Here is a 22,143-nt window from a genome sequence, read left to right as displayed (position 1 = left end):
TATTTGAGCTTTAAGAAAGCCTAGAATGCGCTTATCTGAAACAATGTATGTTATTCATTTATTTAAAACATTTATACCCCACCTTTCCTCTGCTGGATCAGATGCCCAAGGTGGCTTACAATTATAGACTTTTAAAAAACAAAAACAAATAAACACCACAATATAAACAACAATCTATTTCTATATAGCATTAATGAATTAAATCTCAGGAGATTCTTTCAAGCCTAATATAGTTTTACAGGTATGTATTTCTAATTTAAGATACCAGTTTTGGTATCCTCCTTTATAGCTCCTTTAAGACATAGTTGGAGAGAATAATTTCTGTTTCGTTTTTTGTGGAGGTTTAATGGAAATGTTCAGTGTTTCCAAATGAACATTTCTATCTTCCCTATGGAGAAAACATATTTCTCAGAAGAAGTTTTATCTTTTCACATTTTCAGAACTGGGCATGAACATAATTATAGTGTATTTAGAATAGGAATGTGGCTCCTCTCCCCATTATATTGTGGAAAATCCATTATATGGTGAGGTTAGTAATATAAAGCAGTTAAATAATGCACAAAATTGCAGCACACTAAGAGATGGTATTCTTCCTTCTTCCGCTGAAAGGCTTGCTTTGTATTTCTATGCTGCGTTATTTGTGTCACTTGCCAATCCAAATCGCATTAGAACGATGCAGTATTTTGTGTTTTCTAAAATGAAAAAACAAATTCAGAGCCCCCAAGAGTTGTGCTCTTATTCACAAACACATTGCTTGGTATACGCTACTGCCTGATTGTGCGGGAATTTCATATGTGGGTGATTGTGGTTAGCTGCCATATTTACAAGCAAAAGGACTATTGACTACTAGTGATAATTTTTTTTGCTTTTCTGCTTCCAGCAATTACTTGTCGCAAGCAAGACGGTGGACAGGCTGACATAAATGAGTGCCTTAAGTATGCCGACTCTTTGCCACCCTTAACCCAAGTGTGCCAAATCCCTTGCCAGGATGATTGTCAGTTCACAAACTGGTCAAAGTTTACTTCCTGCAACGGGGATTGCGGAGCTGTTAGAACAAGGAAGCGATCTCTTATAGGTAAGTGTGGAGAGGTTACCAAGAGAAACATCCTTATTGACTTTGCTGCTATCTGAACACCATGAAACTATTGATACATGTTGAACCAGGGCCAGCTTTAAGCCCATTGAATCAGTTGCTTCCAGTCAGACCCCACACCTAATGGGCCCCGTGCTACATTAATCTATTCTAGTCTTGTATGCAATTCTATATTAACATGTGCTTAGATCCATTTGGAACATTAACAGCGCAATCCTAACTTGTGCTGGAGCAGGCAGGCCACTGGGCCTACACTGTGTCCAGCGCAAGTTTCATGCAGCCAAAGGCTTGCCCTGAGTCAAGGGGGATCTTTTCCCCTTACCCTGGGGAGAGCCACTACAGTCCGAATGGTGTTACTTGGATCTGCACCGTCTCAGTCGGCAGCGCAAATCCAAACAACCCAGAACTGCTCCAGGCTGTCTGGGAACAGGGCTAGGATCCAGCATAACTGCTGGGTCCTGTCCCTGCCTCCTGCTCCCTGTCTGCTCCTGGGAACGCCTGCCCACCCTCTGCCCCACAACGCCTCCCTCCCGCCTCTTCCCTGCCCTCCGCACACCCCCTCTAGATCCCTGTGCAGGCCAAATCCAGCCGGCGCAAACTCACCCTCCACAGGGTCCGCATTGGCACAGGGAGGTCACCGCAAGTCCCTTGCGCCAACCAAAGTGCTGTTGCATCGGCAGGAAAAGTGCTTTACGACTTGTGCCAGCCCAACTGCACCTTTGGATTGCTTCCCTCCTCACATGCACTTTTTAAGTGCGCATTTTGGTTACCATAGAGATATAAAATCTAGAATAAATTTTATTGGTATCTCTAAGATATTACCAACTTTGGCTGTGAATCTGGGGCCCTGCAAGCAGTGTTTCCAGTTGGGCCCCACAGCTCCTAAGGCCAGCCCTACGTTGAACAATAGCAAAAAAAACTAGGGATCACTAGGAACAAAGTGACCTCTATTGTCCAAGAACTTCACTAAATTGTGTGGAATAAGCTGTAAAATTAGACATACTTCACAAGGTTTGGATTTATATTGCATACCTACACTGTCCTTGACATCAGGCAATCAAGGGGTTGCATCAAAATAAATGTAATTATTTGAGAACCTATTCCTCTTCTTTCTTTCATGGAAGAAAATTTGAAAAGTTGATGGTAGGCAACAGAGGTCTTGCAGGTGGCCTCTACTTAATGCTTTTCATCCCAAAAGGTACATAGCATTATTTGAATGTCGTTTTTTTTGTCAGTGTCATCCCCTGAGCAAAATGCAAATGACCTAGAAGGAACTGAGTTCATACTGAGGAACTAAGTATCATTTATTATTGATACTGCTTTAGTGCCCACATACCCTAGAAAGAGTTGATGCTCCATCTGCCATGATAGTTAGAAATAATACGTGCAATCTGCTTGGCTTCAGCGACAGAAGGATTGACTGTCTGTGTTACAGTGGAAAGATATTTTTTCACAACAGTGTTTTTGTTTGAACATTCAACTTTTTTTTTTATTTGTGTGAAACTTCACAAATACTATCCAGCTATTCAATTATAGTATTATATATTAGTATTATATACACTGTGTTATTATATACACTGACTTCAGAAACAAGGTTAAATAGCTTAAGCTCTAATTCTGTGCAGAGTTTGGCCACTTCAATCCAGCTAATCAATGAAATTTTAGCAGCCTGTGTGTAGAATTGCTACATAAACAAACAACTGGAAGTCTTGGCTTTGAGCTGCTAACTAGCCTTCCTCATTTGTTCAATAGGTCCATATGGGCACTGTATCATAATTTCATAATGGGCATTGTATCATAATTTCATAATTAGAACTCAGAAATTTATAGGCATGTGCGTATTTTGTTGATGGGCTGAGGGCTTCAGTAAATCCGACATAGGGAACTTCTACATAAACCAAATGGCAGAGCTAAAAATGTGAAAATTTAAATAGTTCTGTCTGACTGAGAATCTCATATACTGCTAAAGCTTCCTACCCAAATGGACGTTAGTTCAATAAAGGCTATACATTACCTGATTTTTATCCCTAACTCTTTGGGGTATAGTAATTATTCATGAGCAATTGAGAGAGTTCCCAGTTTAATCAAAACAAAGGATTATCCATGCTGTATAGACTGTCTTTGTTCTGTGCAGGTAAACATTTTAATGACCTGGTGTCTTTCCGAGACACGTCTTTTTAACATCCCATAAAAATTTATATTTCTAAACAAAGGAAAGCAGTATGGCAGCAATTTATGCTGCCATTTTAAATGGCAATGAGATAGAAGCTGATTTAGATTTTGGTAGTAAAAGGTTCAAATAATGATGTACTAAAGAGAGCTTTTTGCCAAATCCACTTAAAGCTATTAAAATGATGAAAAACCAACACTAGCAAGTCAGAGAACCACAAACTCTTATGACATTTCTGTAGATATTTGAGCCCCATTGATTTATATGAGCTTTCCACCCAGAGAACTGAAATTTGGGGTACAAGGAGAAAGTTGAAAATTCAGGTAAGACAAAAATAAGCAGTTGAGGAAAACAAAATGATGCCAAAGTACCAAGTGAAACCAAGTGCAAGACTTTACAGAAGGAGAAGTAGTATAGAAGTATAAAGATTGTGATAAAATGTGGAAATTAATAACCTGGATAAGTCCATAGATATCACTGAGGAAATTATTTTTTTCCTTTGTACATAATGAAACATAAAATAATCCATGCTATACTGAACAATACTAACCATGTTTACTGAGAAGTAAATCCCATTGCAGTCAGTGGGTCTTACATTTGAGTAAATATTCTTAGGTTTGTAGCCTCATCCTATAAAATGAGCACTGCATTACTCTTGACTCTCCAAAGACTTGGTATTCTAGCAAATAAATAAATTACCCCCATGACCAATGTGCTAAGACCACTTTCCTAATAATTTGGCTCATCTGCATGGGTAACCAGTATGATTTTATATGCAATCCAAGGTGTTGATTTTACACTTTAAGGCCCTAAAGATCTTTGGACAAGAGTATTGGAAAGGCCTCATCCCTCTACATGAAACTGCCTGTCTCTTGAGATCATATGAGAGTGTTCCAATAATAGCAGAAATGTGCTTGGTAGTGATGTAGGGAATGATCTTCTCTATAGTGGTGCCCAAGTTGTAGAAGTGCCTTCCCCAGAACTTAAGGTTGATGCCATCTCTGTTGCAGCTTCAGCACCAGCTAAAGACTTCACTTGGCTTTTGACTTATGGTGCAGTGCTGGTTTATTTGTTTTTGTTCTGATGTTGCACAGTTGTGCTGCTACTGCTGTTGGTTTTGTATTGTTCTTTGGTTGTATGCAACTTACACCCAGTGCAAATTGCCTGGGAAAGCCCCAGCCTGTGCAATGGGTCTACTTGAACCTGCAGGAGCCATGTAGCTGGCACAAGTCCATAAGCACCCGTGTCAGCAGACGAGGCCGGGGAGCAGGGATAGGATGTGGTGAATGCCGATGCCACTGATCCTGCCTCTCTCCTGGGCCCAATCCAACCACTCCCCAACCCAGTAACAGCCCAATCCTATCCAATTTTCCAGTGCCGCTGCTGTTGTACCAATGGGGCATGCACTGCATCCTGTGGTGGAGGGGTAGACATAGAGACCTCCTCAAAGTAAGGGAACATTTTTTCCCTTTCCTTGGGACTGCATGATGGCAGCACCGATGCTGGAAAGTTAGATAGGACTGGGCCCTGTTAAATATTAGCTTCAATATAACGCCTTTGAAAATCACCTTTGAGGCAATTAATAGGACACTCATATGCATGTCTACTCTGGAGTAAATTCCCTTTGATTTCAGTGTGACTTACTCTCAGGGAAGTGTGTGTCTAAGATTGCAGCCTAAGAGCCCAGTCTTATGTTCCCCTTGGGATAAGGCACAGAAATTTTAGTTGCAGCGCAATATACAGATAGCTCATCCACTTTGCTCCGGTGCTTCCTCTGGGAAAGCTACAGTAGCAGGGAGCATCATACATGGGTGTTGTGTGTGTCCTCGAGGCACAGATTCTGAAGATTCTAGAGACGGCAGTCATAACTAACTGGTGTATTAGCAAAAGATATTAGCCAAATGTATTTTGTATTAGCCAAAATGCTTGAGCCAACCAATTGGTCCCGTTTGCCTTGCATAGGTGCCATTTTAGCAAGAGCTAAAGGTTGGACTTCGCATTACCTTTATTAGTCTCCTCTATGGAGAACTTGTGCAAGGAAAGCGCCCTACAGGTAGACCACAGCTGCGATACAAGGACATCTGCAAGAGGGATCTGAAGGCCTTAGGAGTGGACCTCAACAAGTGGGAAACCCTGGCCTCTGAGCGGCCCGCTTGGAGGCAGGCTGTGCAGCATGGCCTTTCCCAGTTTGAAGAGACACTTGGCCAACAGTCTGAGGCTAAGAGGCAAAGAAGGAAGGCCCATAGCCAGGGAGACAGACCAGGGACACACTACACTTGCTCCCAGTGTGGAAGGGATTGTCACTCCCGAATTGGCCTTTTCAGCCACACTAGATGCTGTTCCAGAACCACCTTTCAGAGCGCGATACCATAGCCTTTCGAGACTGAAGGTTGTCAACTATTATTAGTTTTGAGTCAAGTAAGCTTGGCAGTTGCATTAATAAACTCTTATCTTGTAGGCAACCTTTATAGGAAACTCTTCTATAACTTGGAGTTCTACAACTGCTTTTTTGCCGGATGATTTCTGAACTTGTTCACGTTCTCTTCCAGGAAAAAGTAAGAAGAAGGAGAAATGCAAAAATCCTCAGATGTATCCATTGCTGGAGACCCAGTTCTGCCCATGTGACAAATATAATGCCCAGCCTGTGGGCAACTGGTCTGACTGTGTTTTGCCAGAGGGTAAAGTGGAGGCACTGCTGGGGATGAAAATACAAGGAGACATCAAGGAGTGTGGGCAGGGCTACCGCTACCAAGCCATGGCTTGCTATGACCAGAACAGTAGACTTGTGGAAACATCTCGCTGCAACAGTCATGGTATTTAATACTTCCCTTTTTTGGGTATGGGTGGCGAATGTGAGTGCTGATTAATTTTTGTTTATCACAGATATGTTACACTGTTGTTAGAATTTAAAACACTTAAAATATGCTGATTGTTTACTCCCACATAAATGATAACATTTATCAAATGGTAACGTCTGTGTGGCTGGATAAACACGTAGTTATCCCGTGTAACTGAAAACCTTTCCAGAGTTTCTAATTTCCACGTATGCAGATAATTAGTATTGATTCATCATTTATTTTTTATATACTGTATTTTTGTATACTGTATAATGTATTTAATAATAAATACATTATTTATTATTATTTAAATAATATACTTTTTAATATTATTTTTTATAAAAATTTATATACATTTTTATTTATTTATTTTTTCTATACTGCCTTTCCCTCCAATTAAACAGAGCACTCAAGGTGGCGTGCAAGACAGAGAAAAACACAGTAAGATGCAAAATTAGGAGTGAAATATAAAGGGCAATAATTGTATACATCATACAGGTTGGTGCAACAACAAAAAACATGAAAAGTAAATACAGGTGTACCCCCATATCCATGGGAGTTCCAGTCCAAACCCCACGGATACTGTGAAATCCATGGATACTTGGGATGAACTTTAAAAACATCAGGAAAGTTAAAAAAAAAAAAAAAAAAGCCAAAAATAGCTTTGCTTACCACTGTGTTTTGAGAGCTCCAGGCAGTCTTCTGAGCAGCCTGCAGCCTCTTCTTGGTTGCTTGGAGGCTCCTCCCTTTGCTAGAGGTTGCCCCAGAATGCATTGTAATGTCTGTCTACCATCTATATTGCTTTTTAAACAGTATTGTAACAGTATTCACAACAACTAGGTTTGCTGTTATTCCTGTTATATACAGCAAGTCATTGTCTGTGTGCTTCCAAACAATTATCACAGATTTGTATGAGGTTGTGTTTTGTTTTACTTTAAACCAATCTGTTAATTTGAGTTATAAAACCTTTGAGGGGGGATCTCAGGCAGGAAATACGTGCTTCCAGGCCTATAGAATGTTGTGAATTGATCCACTTTCATCTATGGGAATGGGACATTTAAAACAATGAAAGGTTTTGAGTCCAACAAAAGCCAGAGGGAGCCCAGTGCCAATCACTACAGCTTTGAAAGATGGTTCTTCGTACAAAAACGTGGTGAAAATGCTGGGAAACAGAAGTCATCTGTTCAACAACACAGACTAGTCAAAGCCTGGGCAGTGGGCTGATGGAATTGCTCTCCTGCCAAATCAGAAGGGAAATCATGTTCTGTCAGGGAAAGTCCAAATTGCTTGTCACATAACATGGTGCTGAAAATCCCTGACTTTCTCTTTATTTTTTTCCTTTCCTTCCACCTGTTGAGAACTTCCAGTTGCCTCTGAGGCTCCTGTGGTGCCTGAATCATTTAGAGGCAGCAGCTATGTTGCCCTATTGCTGTTGTTTATTGTTTGCCCTTCTTCATAAACTGACATGTAAACAAAAGACTTGGCTTTGAGCCACTTCATTGGACTGTAAAGCCCACCTAACTCCCAAGAGCAGGAAATTCAAGGGTCTTGGGTGACCCCAATTAGCTAATCCCACTGGTGAAAACTGGCTAATGTCCAGAGGTTATGAAAAGTGAGGTCAGGCATCCGCTTTGCACATGTACCCTGGTTCCTCTTCCAGTGCGTTGGATGCAGTCACAGGGACTATCTGCCTGCTGGCTAAGGGTGTGGGTAAGAAACAAAATCCTCAACTAGCATGAATATCTAGAGCAGCCGTTCTCAACCTATATACGTATTTTGTTACGTATAATTTAAAAAAACACTGCTACCTTTTGCCACTACTGATACTGGAAAGAGTTAAAGCTGAGTTTGCCCAAGAGCACAACAGGATTGGGAAGTACTCTTTGTTGAAAAGTGATATATAAATATTTTTAATAATTATCTAAACCAGAGAAAGTAAGAGAAAGGCAAGTCTGACTGTTCCATGCTGACGGCTGCACCCAGCCCCTGTAGCCTAACAGCATGATCCAGGGCATGCTTATTCTAAAATAAACTCTGTGGGCTGTAGTGGGTTTGCTCCAAAGAAAAGAAACATACTGTGATGATTTGTTGAGGGATCCCTCCTGTTTTATCTAACTCAGGGGCCTTCAAATGCCAGACTGTGGGCTGGAACCAGTGCACCAGCATAAGCAGCTCGGACGCAGGAGTGGTAAAGCCTAACATTCTGCCTCACAGCTTCCCGTCTTCATGCCAGATCTTTGCAGAAACTTGCACTGGGCAGCTGCTTCCCCCAGGAAACTGGGGTGCAGAGTCTTCTGGGGCAGCATGCAGCAGAAACAGCTGCGCAGCGCAAGTATCTGCGAAGTTTGGGTGTAAAATTAGAAGGCTGCAGGTGGAATGGTAAAGCTTTGCCATTGCCGCACCATGCCCAGATTGATAATTATGGTGTGTGCCGTGGGCCACTGATCTAACTCCAACTCGACTTTCTCTGTAAGAGCTGCTCTATAAGTTATGTATTTAATGTATAACTGTAGTAAAAATATGATGTGTGCTATTTACAAATAGGTTTCTGTAGAGTATGAGCACGTCTCCAAGAAGTCCCAAATTGCCATCGCACTGCATCCCATTTTTCGGCTGTATCATATGAAGCAGTTCAGGCTGTGGGAAGATGCTACATTCCTGCATCCAAAAATAAAGACGTTCATGGACTTACTGCAGCTTGAAATTTCTGTTGAATATCTATGTCGCATTTGTAATTTGCACTGCAGTATTCCCCCCTATCAGTTCCTGGGCAAATTAGCTGGAATATTTTCATGGCGAATGCTCATTTTGTTACCTCACATACAGCTCTCTGTCTTGTTCTTTTGTTGCCTCTGTAGAATTTCTCGTCTCTTCCCATTTGGTTTTAGAACAATACGGTTTTTATCTTTTTATTTTCCTGTGCATGAAGATGGATACTAAACGAAATCAAATCTAACAAAGATCCTGGGTATCGCAAAAGAGACCGCTGCTAACTCAGTATATGTTCCAGTTTTTCATCAGTCTTTGTTTTTATGCCTTCAGCAAGATTTTTATGTTTGCCCATCTGTGAATTCTTATCGAACCCTGTTTGTTTTTCTGAGATCTTTAAAAATGTAAAGCTGAATTCCAGAGTTAATACATTTCTTGTATTCTCTCAATCTTTTTATTTTGCAGCTTAGTCAAAAGCATATATTTTTTTTGCAAAATTAGCCACTGGGCAGCCCAATCCTGAACTGCTCAGTTTGTGCGGCTGAAGTGGCGCTGAGAACGTCTGCCGCCACATCCTGCACGTCTCAGCCTGCCACGGGCGGCGCCTTGGGAGAAGGGGACTTTCGTCCCCTTCTCTCAGGTAAGGGAAGCAGCCCCACAATGGGGCTACTCACTTTATATCTTTAGGTAAAGACGTTCGTGTAGGGTGCCGAGCCCTATACAAATGGACAGGATCCGGTGGAGCGGAGCTCCAACAGACCCACCTCTCTTTCTCCCCACTCCCTCACCCTGGCACGCTTCCTGCCCTCCCTCTCTCTGCCCTCCACCTCCCTGTCATGCCTCCTCCCTGCCCTCTCTCTGCCCTCTGCCCACCTACCCCCTCCCCGGAACGCCTCCTCCCCACCCCCCTTTCTGCCCCCATTTACCATGCTGCAGCTCTGAGGTCTTGAAACTGCCAAGCAGTGGCGGCCGGGCGCCTGCCTGGCGCTAACCCAGTGCCGGCCAGCACTGGGTTAGCACGGGCGGTAGCCCGGCAGTAGAACTTGCAGACATGCCTTAAGGCATGCCGAGCTCAGGTTTGGCTTTCAGTTTGTTAATGGATTCAGATTTGTTGGTATGTGATGATGTTGATTTTTTAAGTGTTCATGTGGCGATCTTTTAGAGGCATGCTGGAATTCAGAACAGATTTTCATACTGTTGAATTGGTTTTTTTTTTTGGGGGGGGGTGGACATTTTGGGTCCAATCCTATCCAATTTTCCAGTGTTGGGCAGTTGGCACAACATATATACTTGTTGATTGTCTTGGAATCTAATTAAGAAAGGATATATGTAGTGCCAGCACCAGGTTGCTGGGGCGCCTTGGGAGTGGGGGGGGGGTGTCTTGGGGCCTTGACCAATGGTGCATCCCTTGATGGTGCATTGGGCATCACCACTGCCCCCAGAACTGTGAGGGTTCAGGAATTGATCCTTCCAGGTGGGATTGTGATGGGTTGGACTCCCAATCAGTTCTTGACCTTTCTGACCTCTGACAACCATCCCTGCATGTATGCATTTTTTTTTAGTACAGGTATGAAATAAGTATCTGATTTTAATCCAACAATTGAAGAAACGCTTTGCCCCAGTTTCTAGCATTTAGGAAATAGTAATGTAGATGACCAAAGTACAAGCATGTTAGCAGCACTTCCCCTCTTTCACCATGATCTCAGTAGTGTTCCAGTACCAGTGCTGCCCAGATAAATTTGGATATGTCCTTTAAACTTTTTCAGTGCATTATCCTGGTACAGCAAGTGAGCCTAATAAAAATGATTTTAAAAAAACAAACCCTATTGCCAATGCTATTTTTTTTATGTTAGCAATGGCAGAACGCTCTTTGCCAAAGTAATTCAGGACAACGCTATTTAAGAATTACGACTAGCTTCATTTCTCTTGGTCAGCACTGTGATGCAGTGGAGAGATTTAACATTTTTATATATAGGTTATAATGCACTTCTTAATTCATGTCGGTTTATTTTTAAGACCTCAGGCACAGTCAACCAGTCCGAGATGGCTTGTCTGCTGCCTTATTAGTGTGAGATTATTTTCCCCTTTAGCATTAATTAAATGAGATACATTGATTTGTGCTGACTCTACAAATCTCTGTGTGGTTGCAAGGCTTAGGCAGGGGATTAGAGGGGAATATCTGTGCATCAGTGAACGTTTCTGGAACAGCTGTTGGGAGGAACCATGTGAAGTGCAGAATTTCTTATTTAATTGCTTGTGTGTCTCCTAGTAAAACTCTCAGATGCTATAAAAGAGTCAATGTGGTTGCAGACTAAGCTTTATTGTTTATGGTGTACACTTTTATCACTTGAAAAGTCTTTCTGCGTTCTCCACCCTGCTGCTATGTGAAAGGAAAGCAAAATGGAATAGAAATTCAGAAGTAAAGCTTTCTAGCTCTGTTTTCCTTTTCACCAACACTTAAGCAACACACAGATAGGATTGTGGGCAGACCGGGTCCAGGAAGGGGGCAGGATCGACTGTGGCAGCACATGTCATGTCCTATCCCCCTTCTAGGACCTGATTCACCAACGTGGATCCACTCAGACTTGTGCCAGCAGTTTAGCTGTCACAGGTCCAAGCTGGTTGGTTCTTTCCCTAGGGCAAGGGAACAGATGTCCCGTTACCTTGAGGAGACCTCCAGACTGCAAAATTCCCCTGCAGGTTACAGCCCAAGCTGTGCTGGCTCTTCTGCACTGGCACCCATCTGAGCAAAATGCTGGGTGTACACTGATCCTTGGCATTATAGCTGAAGTCCCTGTTTAGGAATTCTAGTCCCATGTGCTGCAGAGCTGTTGAGCACGTGATTATATGATCACCTATATTGGAATTAACTGGACTACATCCATGGCAAATGAGTAGTTTTTATACATTACATTCAATATCCCAGATTAACCTCTGCAGTTCTAGCAGTTTAAAATGTACACAGTTTCTACATTTAACCAGCATTTTTACAAAACAGGTGAGATGTATGAAAAATTAAGTCATTTGACTTTGACCTTTGGTCTGGGCTAACTTCAGTTCCCTGACTACAATGCATCTGGTAGACCTTGGATACTGGATTTGTTTAAAATGTACTCTAGGGAGTAGAACCTCTGTTGTACTATGTCACAAGAGTAATCTCTTTGAAGAGACAAGCATGAGTTGATTCATATCAACTCAAAAATACTATATGGTGATGTGAGAAGAACCGATCTTTGAATCCATATTCATTGGCAGATAATGAAAATCCAGATGTTTCCTAATGGTAACTTGGAGGAAAAGTGCATGTGTCTGTCCAAAATTTATTTGCTGAGAACTTTCCATTGGAACAATGGGACTGATTTCCAAATACTTGTTAGCATTAGCATGTTAAAACTTGAAGGAAAAGGACTGATTAACTGTCCCATCAAAACAGTATACTGGTCAGTAGACCTTACCTATGTAGCCTCCTGTACAAATTAGTGAGGGGCATAAGAATGTTGGAATGAATTCTGTAATATCTTTCACGAGCTAGAAGGTATCCTTATGCTGCGATTGCTAATCAAAATGTTGCCAAGAGAATTGAGCAGCAGTTTGCTGCAGAGATGCTATATTTGTGCATTCTGTTCCGGTTGATGGGTCGTTGTAACATTTTGATGTGCAAGGAAGACTCAAACTAGTGTCACCATTTCTAATGTCACAATGAGCCATGGCCCATGAGATGTCCATTAGCATGAAAAACTAGGAGAGCCTCTCTTCAGTAAAGAAGAGACCAAACTGCTGATGCAGAAGATCAATTGCTATGTGCCACTGAAGCCTTGGAGGCTAATCCTGAAAACAAGATAAAAGACATGTCATAGTCCAATTCATCATTCTGTGGGCTCCTGTGACATAGCCATGAATACAAATAATGTCAGGTGGACGGTAAATACCTTTGAAAGTGGAGGACCGTTTGAGTAGTGATGCCCTTCACAAAACACTGGAAGATGTGTGAAAATTTAGATTGCACTAAGTAAAACTTATGGAACAATCACAATGTTCAATGCAATAAATGAGTCCATAATTCCAAGCTGCTATATCTACAAGAAAGCAGCAGTGTCAGTGTTGATTGTGTCCCATTGTCTGTGGTAGCCACATGTTTTCAAAATGTACCCAGCTTTAGGAAGGGGGGCCTAATCAGGCATCTTGCCCCGGGCCCATTGCCAGCTCTCAGCAACGCTGTCTGGGAATGAGTCTCAGTAAACTCAGCAAACTAACTTTGGAGTAAACATGTGTAGGATTATGGACCCAGTCCTACTGATGGGCAGTGCCAGTCTCCCCCCTCCAGGACCTCGGACCCTTACACAGGTTTCCTTGGTTCTCGCCAGTTAAGTAGAAATTCTTCATGGATCTTCTTTTCCCATTACAGATGCTTTCTCATTTCACTCATTTCCTGTTTTCTTTTGTCTTCTAGCTGTTCCCTCTTTTAGTCATCACTGATTCACAATTGGACAGTCTCTAGAGTATAATTACACTATATGCTTGTCCCTCTCTCTGGGCCCATCAATCTTTCTGTGCACCTATTCCCTTACATATGTGTCTCTCTTTCTCCCTGGATACTACTCTGTCGCTTTGAGCATTACTAATTTTGCTCTGTCTAAAAAGAAGGAACCTTCCTGAGTCTCTCTCTCTCTCTCTCTCTCTCTCTCTCTCTCTCTCTGCTGTGTTTTTCTATGTGAGTGGCTGCATCTGTTTGGTCGGACCTGTGTCTTATTAAACAGAAATATGGTAGTACATTTGGTCTAAACATGGGATAGATGATGAATATCTTTGCAAAGTGTTGAGAACATCAGGTCAAAAGGTTGAAGTTAAGTGTGCTGTTCATTGCAATTAAGATTGTGCAATTTCAGGAGTCATTGTCAACATATTAAATGTGATATTTTGTTTATGATTCCTCAGTTTTTAGATGTAGATAGTAGTATTTCTTTGTTGCTGTGTGGGATTGTGGGAAGGCTTAAATCTAAAAATTTGGTCTTATAGGAATAACAAATGGGAAATGCACTATTAGTGGGGGGAAGGTCTTGCAATTCTGGTACGAAGAATGGGAAATATGTGTTTAGGAGCTATCCTCCAGCTCTCTGAAAGTACAAAAAAATGACACATTCTATATAGGAAAAGAGAGTACTAAGTTCTGCACATTTCCCAAGTGAGGCAAAGAATATAATTTTTGCCATTAGTACATATTCATTTTTAATGTTTATTGTGGTCTGGTATACAAAGTGATATAAAGAGCCAATAGACAGGGTCACACAATCAAGTAAAATATAATTTATTGCAGTGGTTTTCCAATTGTGAACTGTGGTTCCCCGGGGAGCTGCAGAAACCAGCCAGGGGAGCCACAGAATCCTTGTGAAAAACCTATTGTCCTATACAGTGTTTAGGATTGTAGTCCTAATGGGGAGCTGCAACCAATGGCCCAGTAGGTCAAGCGAACCACTAATAGAAAATGTTTGGGAACCACTGGTTTATTGGGTCAGGAACATAACTTCAAGTCCCACAAACCTGTGTACTTCCTTAATAACAGGTAAGAGAGTACACAGGCTTATGGGACTTGGATGTTCCTGAGCCAATAAGGAACGTATTGCAACTATATAGATGCATAAAAGATTATAAGTATTATGTATCCATGGCCAGCCCATCCATGAGGCCACCTGATCAGCTTAAATCCGTGGCAGATTGTGAGGGCTCCAAAGGGGTGGCAGATTTGGGGTGCCTTTTACCCAAGTCTGCCTCCATCTCCCTCCAGCAAGATGCCATACCAAGCTGCAATAATCTGCTTCCCACTTGCTTGAGCAAGAAGCGGATCATTCTCCTCCTTAGCGTACTCCTTGTGCAGTGACATCAAACCTCAGGTGGCAATCTGGGTCTCACCAGCCCTGGACACATTGTTGGACCCTCTGTCAACATCACATGTGAGTGTGTTGCACTGTGATTCCTGAACAGAACAACAGAGGATTCATGTTTGCCCTTTTTTAATACAGTGCGAATGGCAGCAGATTTTTATGCGCTTTTATTCTTTCATTGGATATAAGTTTGAAATGCTTCTGAAAGTACTAACTGAGCATCTATCTTGTCTGACACTATCTTTACAACTGCTTTTCAGATATCATTTTGCAATTGCACATTCATTCATGGCTGTTACTGTGATGCTAGTCTCCTGTGTTTGTTTTCTGTGGTTCCCAGGAATCACTTCATGGACCCTGGTGGAGATGTGCAAGATGGGCCCCCTTCCTTTTCCATGAAGGCTCCCTTGTGTGTTTCAGAAGTACTTGAAACTGATTGGTGTTAGTTCTCATTTGTTTAAGCTTGCTGCATTTCTATAGGGCATGTATGGATGTGTTGCATTTTGTGAACCGCCTACTGGAAAGGCAGGGAATGAATGAATGAAAGTACATAAGTGGCAAATGCCTTTTCGATATGGTTTCCTGTCCCAGGGATCTTGTGTCTGTTTCATGTACTCTGGAAACAGGGTTCTCAACCGCATAGGGGTTCTAAAACTTCTCCCTGCCGTGACCCACCTCCTTCTCTGGCACCAGGCCCAAGAGGTCTCCAGAACCAGAAGTTATTTTCACAAACCCGAAAGTAAACCAGAAGTGACTTTCTGGCTGCTTCTGGAGGCCTGCAGAGTCTGTGCTGCCTCAAATTACATCTGGAGGGCTCCAGTTTGGAGCCAACTAGATGAAAGGGTAGATGGAAGGGCCCAACCCAGGAACCACCAGACATCAGGTCACAACCCACAGTTTGAGCAACCCTGTCTTACTGACGTGTGTTCTGGAACTTGTTCATCCTACAGGAACACTGGTTCCCACTGTCCCTGAGATCTCAGTGTCCCTGATTATTAAGGTTTGTCACACCCTTGTGCTGATAAACTGCTGCACCCTGTTGATTCTTCCTGCCTGTGCAAAGGAAACTCCTTCTGGGACTGGCAGTTCTTGAGAGAGCATGCTGCATGTCACACTTCTCTCTGTCTCTCAAATGTAAAATTCCCTAGTTTCCTACGAAATACGCTCTCTCACAGTTCTAAAGGAACATCTGCAAAGCACTTGACTGTTGCCTATACTGTTTAAATACTGCTTCTGATTGGTTTCAGAAGATTTCATGAGATCTGGGCATCCCATATAGCTATGTCTGCATGCACATACTCACCCATGATCTATGATGTAGCCTCCATTTTTTCATGTTAATAGGCTTGAAGTACAGGCCAGGGTTCTGGACCTCCAGGCTCATCTGCATTGTCCCCCTTCCCTGCCACCCATGCTTGGGGCCTGATCCCAGGCTGAGTAGAGGCATGCAACAGTGGTATCAAACTATCTGCTCTAGGCTGCCTGAGGGCTCATGCATGGACACTGCTTTCTGCTTTGCTAGGTTTATTCATTTTCAGTGAGGCAGGGCAGAGTCCAATATACCGAGAGCTTGCTAACATCAGTGCAGCTTTGTTGGGATCCTAAGGTTCTGCAGCTGAAAAAAATGGAGCATAGGAAAGTGTTGTAACAGAAGTTAGTGAATTTAGGTGTACAAAATATATGGTGTCCTTGATAAAAAAAATAAACTGGCTGACCATTATTTTATGACCTCTCATAATCAGAAAATTAGAGTGAACTTCTGTTTAGTTTCAAGGCACAAAGTTCAACTTGACTATAGTTTTCTAGCAGCCCAGAGATGGCAGTTTTGAAAGTCTTCCATTGCATTTATGAATAAATACCTGTGTTTATATTTAATGAATATATTTCATTATATTTAATATATTTCATTATATTTAATGAATAGACACACATATATTTCATTATATTTAATATATTTCATTATATTTAATGAACAGACACACATATTCCCTTTTGCCAGATGCATTCTTTTTTAAAATTAAGATTCCTTCATTTTGGCAGGGGAAAAAAATCAATGGATAAATAAAATGTACTGGAATCAGCTACTACATTCTGTAAAAGAACCCATTATAGGTTGGGAGTCTTGATGGCCTCTAAGCTACAAATTAATGACCCTTTGAAGTCCTCTTCCCCTAGTGTTGCTCATAGTGTTAGGAGTCTGCATCAGTTTCCAGTTCAGGATTGCCTGTCTGAGCTCTTACTCTGCAGCAGATGAACTGTGGGCCTGTCACTCTGCATATCAGCTGCACAGTCCCTTGACGAGTTAGACATTGCCTTACTTTGCTCTGAGCACAGTAGTTGTCCATCACCACATATCTGTCAGTGGTCATTATAGTAGTTGGCACCTGAGATTCCATAAGCTTTCCATCTGTACGTCTTGAATCACATGTGGCATACATACTGTGGTTGGAATTAATGGCAAATTGTGACATACCTGGCCCCAGCTGAGTGTGAAGATTTTGCATGTGTTCTGTGTTGTATATATATATTTGTGGCACAGCTCTGAGCCACAAAGTTGTTTTAGAGACTGCAGCAACTGCTGTTGCTCATGGTCACCTTTGAACGTGGTGTCAATCCCAGCAAAGCCTCCGCATTTTCTTCAAAGCAATTACACTGTGTAAAACAGAGGGCAGATGGCTGTTAATCTGTAGCAGATCATTGATGTGGCAGATCACTCTCTCTTTATATCCTCAGCAGTGTGCAAAGTGTTAAGTTCACTGGTTTCAGGGGGATCATGCACATTTGGCATCCTGCGAGTGTGTCAACATATGTTGTTAGTGCCGCAGACCTCCCTTGATTCAGACTGTGGAAGGGTGCGCTGCCAGACTGCTTCGCATGGCCTTTTATTTCATGGATCTTTGTGCAGTGTGAGGGTAATGCAACAAAACACTGGATGGTGTCAGTTACACTCCAGCTGTCAGAATGTCAGGTCTGTAGATGTCTGACGAGCATGAGTCCTAATAAGATGCTGCAGCAGGTACTCAGATGTTACTTCAGCACTGTCTCAGGGTATACGTATCAATTTCCCAGGTGAATTTTAACAGAGTCCTAATGATGAAGAAATGCCTGCATTAACATGCTCCTCTCAAGACAGAGTTTGGGCCCTGTGTATAAACTGCAGGTAGTGGGGAGGAAGGACATCATAAAGAGAAGTATATACACCTTTCACATCTCTGCTAGAACTGCAGGCCAATGAAATTGGCAGTAGTTTCAAAACAGGCAATAAAAGTATTCTGCACAATGCAATTCCAAAATGTATGGAATTTATGGAAATATGCACAATTTATGGAATTCATTGCTGCTGCAAAAGGGGGAATTACCATAGATACTCAAGTATAGTATGGGAAATTTTTGCCAAGTAATCAAGCTCCAGTTCTCACTTGCCTGATCTCCCGGTCAATCAGAAGGCAGAGCCTTCAACTCTGAGCTGTTGCTCAGCTCAGGCAGGCACCTCCTTAGTTGCTATAGTTACTTTCCAGGGACATTCCAGCCAAAGTTAACCTTTTATTCTCCTTCCTTCTGCTGCAGCCTGGTTCCGCTTGGCAAAGCAGGTTTGTTTTTGGAAACACCAGGATGGGACCCTCCTTCCCAGGCTACAATTCAGTGCACCATTATTTCAGAATAGCACCCATGGAAAGCAGTGGGTCTGCTTCTGAGTAAAAAGGATTGCAAATATCTCATCTCTCTGCTGTGATTTGAATTGCACACTCTCAGTTATGTGTTATGGGTTGTATGTTGTATATAGAGCTTCTGGCTTAACACACCAGACACCTTAAAGGTGTCTTTGATTCATGGTTCTCCTCATGTCCACCTTAAAGGTGGATTTGATTCATGGATCTCCTGCAGTGGTTCCCAACCTTTTTCACTTGCATATCCCTTGGCAGCTCATTTCCATAAATTGTACCCTTCATATTAGCAAAATGTTTGTAATTAATAATACAAGCCCTCATCTCCTCTCTATGAAAACTCAGACTTCATGTATTCATCACAGTGTTTTCTCTTTTTATCTGTTTGAGGAACAGAAGACTCTGCCTTTGCTCTGTTTTGCACCAGAAGTGTACTGAAAAATTCTGGCTGATTGATCACTTTCCATATTATGTTTCAGCTTTTTTACTGTACTTGTTTTCAATCACTGGTTCATACATGAATTGATGACCAAAAACTAGCTATTGGTGGGGCTTTCACAGCCAACTAGCTACCTCCCTTCCTGCCTTGCCAGGGATTCTGGAGCATGGCCTGCCTTTTTCTGCCATTCTTTTTAAAGTACCCCTAAAGGTCCTGTTGAGTGTCCCTGGGAGTACATGAATACCAGGTTGGGAACCACTGTTTTACTGGTATGTAGTTTACAGTGCACTTACTCTGATAGTGCTTACAAAAAGGTGTGAAGACCATAATTTAAAAAGAATAAAAATGTATCTTATGATCTTTTACTATGTTTTTAATAAATTAGAGACTACAGTTCTTAGGTAACAATTAGTGGTAGGTTATTTTTCAGGATCTGGCCTCTGGTAAAATCAGACAAAACTATAGTCAGACACCCCCCTAAGTTTAACCCCTGACTTATCCAAAGGTCATAGAAAATTCCATGATTGTTGGCTCAAAACCTGCCCTCGACTTATCTGTGGGGTTGACTTATGGGCGGGTTTCTGCGGTGGATGCATTCGGGGTGCATAGGTTATTACACAGGCCTACAAAATTGAGGATCAGAAAAGTTTCTCCCAAACTTTATGGTGGTTTGATATGAATTTGGGGTGCCAATTCAAAAAATGGCATCCGTTTTACCCTATCACGTCTGGTTTTGGAGACATAGTATAGCCTCTTTAGTGAATGGTTCAAGCAGCTTCCTCATGAGGAAGCCATGGTGTAGGCTTCCTCATGAGGAAGCTGCTTGAGCCATTCACTAAAGAGGCTATGTAGTGTCTCCAAAACTAGATGTGATAGGGCAAAACGGATGCCATTTTTGAAATCAGCACCCCAAGTATACCCAGGTATTGGTGTAACGTTTAAGGAAGCAAAATGTGTGTTGGCCTGTGTTAGTGATCAGCATGATGGCTCTCTGAAATCAGCATGTTCAGAGCCATTATGCCATTGAATAACAGCTGCTTGAAACAGTAGACAGTGATGTCCTTGAAGCTTTTATTGTGGACTTTTTAGAAGGCAAGCAGACCATAAAAAGACTACTGCAAAAGGAGAATACTAGTTTAGGTGGACTTTGCAGGGCCATTCTGATGTTGATTGTGCCTCTGTTTCTCTTCACTCAGGATACATTGAAGAAGCCTGCATTATTCCATGCCCCTCAGACTGCAAGCTCAGCGAGTGGTCGAACTGGTCTCGTTGTAGTAAATCTTGTGGTAGCGGGGTGAAGGTTAGGTCTAAATGGCTCCGGGAGAAGCCCTACAATGGTGGAAGGCCCTGCCCCAAGTTGGATCATGTCAATGAGGTAATTTTCTAATTTCCTTCACCATCAGTATTATTTTTACTTTTCAAAACTTGATTAAGAATAAGAGGTGTTGTCCCTTTCTAAATAGTTCATATAAGACACAAACATCAAAATATACGAAGAGTCCAATAGAGGGCAAATTATTTTTATAAGCTGATTCAAAGTATCTGTCTTGCTTTGATGACTTATTAAATTGTATGTACAATTTGATTCCTTTTTCAGTATTCAGAGCTCAGTTTGAAGGTCTGTTCATAACGTTTTCTTTCTTGGTGATTAAAACCATTTTAATCAGCTAGAAAGACATCCTCTGTTTAACAGGGCAACACACAGTTTCTTTGGGGAAAAAAATTCAATATACTGTACAGTTTTCCTCTGATGCCACAGGGGTATGTTCCCCAAAAGTTGAGCACTGCATGGAAGTGCACTACTGGAGACATTGTTTCTTTCCTATGATACGTTTCCAAATAGTGTGAGGCATGAAACTGGCGCTGATTAGGTGTGTGCTACTGAGAATGACTTGCTTCCATTGGCTGCAGTGGCTGTCATTCACAACTGGGACGAAGTGTGTTGTAACACATCAGCACTAAAGGAAGTGGCATTCTGGGAGGTATTGCTGTAATTCTATATATTGTTGGTCTTCCTTATACATGAAAAACTGAAAGTGCCTCTTAGAAGCCTCTGGGAGGCCTTCTGTCATGCGTGGCTTTCCATGTCTCAGAATATCTCTGGACACAACTGGAAGGCACTTCCAGTCATGTCCTGAGGTCCTCTGGGGGTCCCCCATCCTGATTTGATTATCTGTGGATTTTAGTATCCGCAGGGGTTCTTGGACAATGAGGGCCTACTGTACAAACTGCATGGAAACATCAGGAGGGGATTCCTCTTCTAATATCATATCTCTGAGTATGCTTTTTTTCTTTGTCAAAACTGTTATTTTAGTCATATGCATGTTTATGCAGATTTATTCAACTTATTAGCAAACTCGTTTGATTAACCAAGACCATTTATAATAGTTTGGGGCTTCCGGAGAAATTTACTTTTTATGTTTGACCAAACAAATTGAGAGATGGCAGAGCCTCCCCCCCCCCAGGCCTGACAAAGAATAGAAATAGAATAGAATGTAAATGAATTATAATGCTGTGATGGACTTCATCAGCATTTAAAAAGCTCTAGGCTTACAAAGCACAACAGAATGGTGTCTAAAACCGATGAACCATCTTTGTATCTCTTCTCAGATGTGATTTATACCACTCTTAAATTTTGATTTAATCTGTATTTTTTTCTCCCAGCAAGTGAAACAGCTCCTGTTTTCATTTCCATAAATTCCCTGGGGCGTGGGAGAGGAAAGAGGCAAAGGGGAAGGACTGTTGCCCATTCACATCTCAGTAAGATGTACATTTTCTAAATGCCATCCTGTTGACATTTTGCAGGCACAGAAGGAAATGGTCTGTTGATTTGATTTTCCACTTAAGAGGATGTAATTAGTTCTAGTTTAGAACATAATAAGTGTTAAACTAAAGCTAATAAACCAAGTTCGTAATCCAATTTAATATCAAACATAAGCGAGCATTGGTGGGGAAAGGCATTCAAATCGGCTAAAAAAAAGAACCCAACAAAAAACAACTTTAATGGAAAGATTTGATACCAGATCCTCTGCTTTCAGACTAATTCAAAGTACTAGGTAATGCACTCCCATTCTTCCGTTATCTAGAATAGCACAGAAGGCTAGATGTCCCCAAGTCTAAAGCTTGTTTCTATTCTACAGCATTGCTGCCCTCTAGTGGAAGCTAGCATGATGCTTGCGGACCATTTTTGATTGACCTTTCCAGAAGGGTTCATCCAGACTAGCTCTTCTTTTGTCTCTCACTATCCTTGACTAATCTTCCGATGTTTCCCATGCACACATCCTCCTTCTTCCTAGGATTACAGGCTTGGAGTTAAGATTTCTGTGCGGCATCTGCACAATTGCAAACACT

The 22,143-nt window shown here is 41.8% G+C and overlaps 1 protein-coding gene across 1 annotated transcript in view; it reads left to right on the top strand.

Annotated features, from left to right (window-relative positions):
* Positions 1-22,143, top strand: part of THSD7A (thrombospondin type 1 domain containing 7A) — a 251,866-nt gene that overhangs the window by 192,934 nt on the left and 36,789 nt on the right. The window contains exons 13-15 of the mRNA XM_066628571.1: positions 881-1,075; positions 5,813-6,076; positions 19,989-20,167. Coding sequence (XP_066484668.1) covers positions 881-1,075; positions 5,813-6,076; positions 19,989-20,167 — 638 coding nt within the window. The remainder of the gene's footprint in view (positions 1-880; positions 1,076-5,812; positions 6,077-19,988; positions 20,168-22,143) is intronic.

This window comes from Tiliqua scincoides, chromosome 5, assembly GCF_035046505.1.
Source record: "Tiliqua scincoides isolate rTilSci1 chromosome 5, rTilSci1.hap2, whole genome shotgun sequence".
In the NCBI taxonomy this organism is placed as follows: Eukaryota; Metazoa; Chordata; class Lepidosauria; order Squamata; family Scincidae; genus Tiliqua; species Tiliqua scincoides.
Note: the sequence above shows the minus strand (reverse complement) of the source record. Positions and strands in the feature narration are given on the sequence as shown.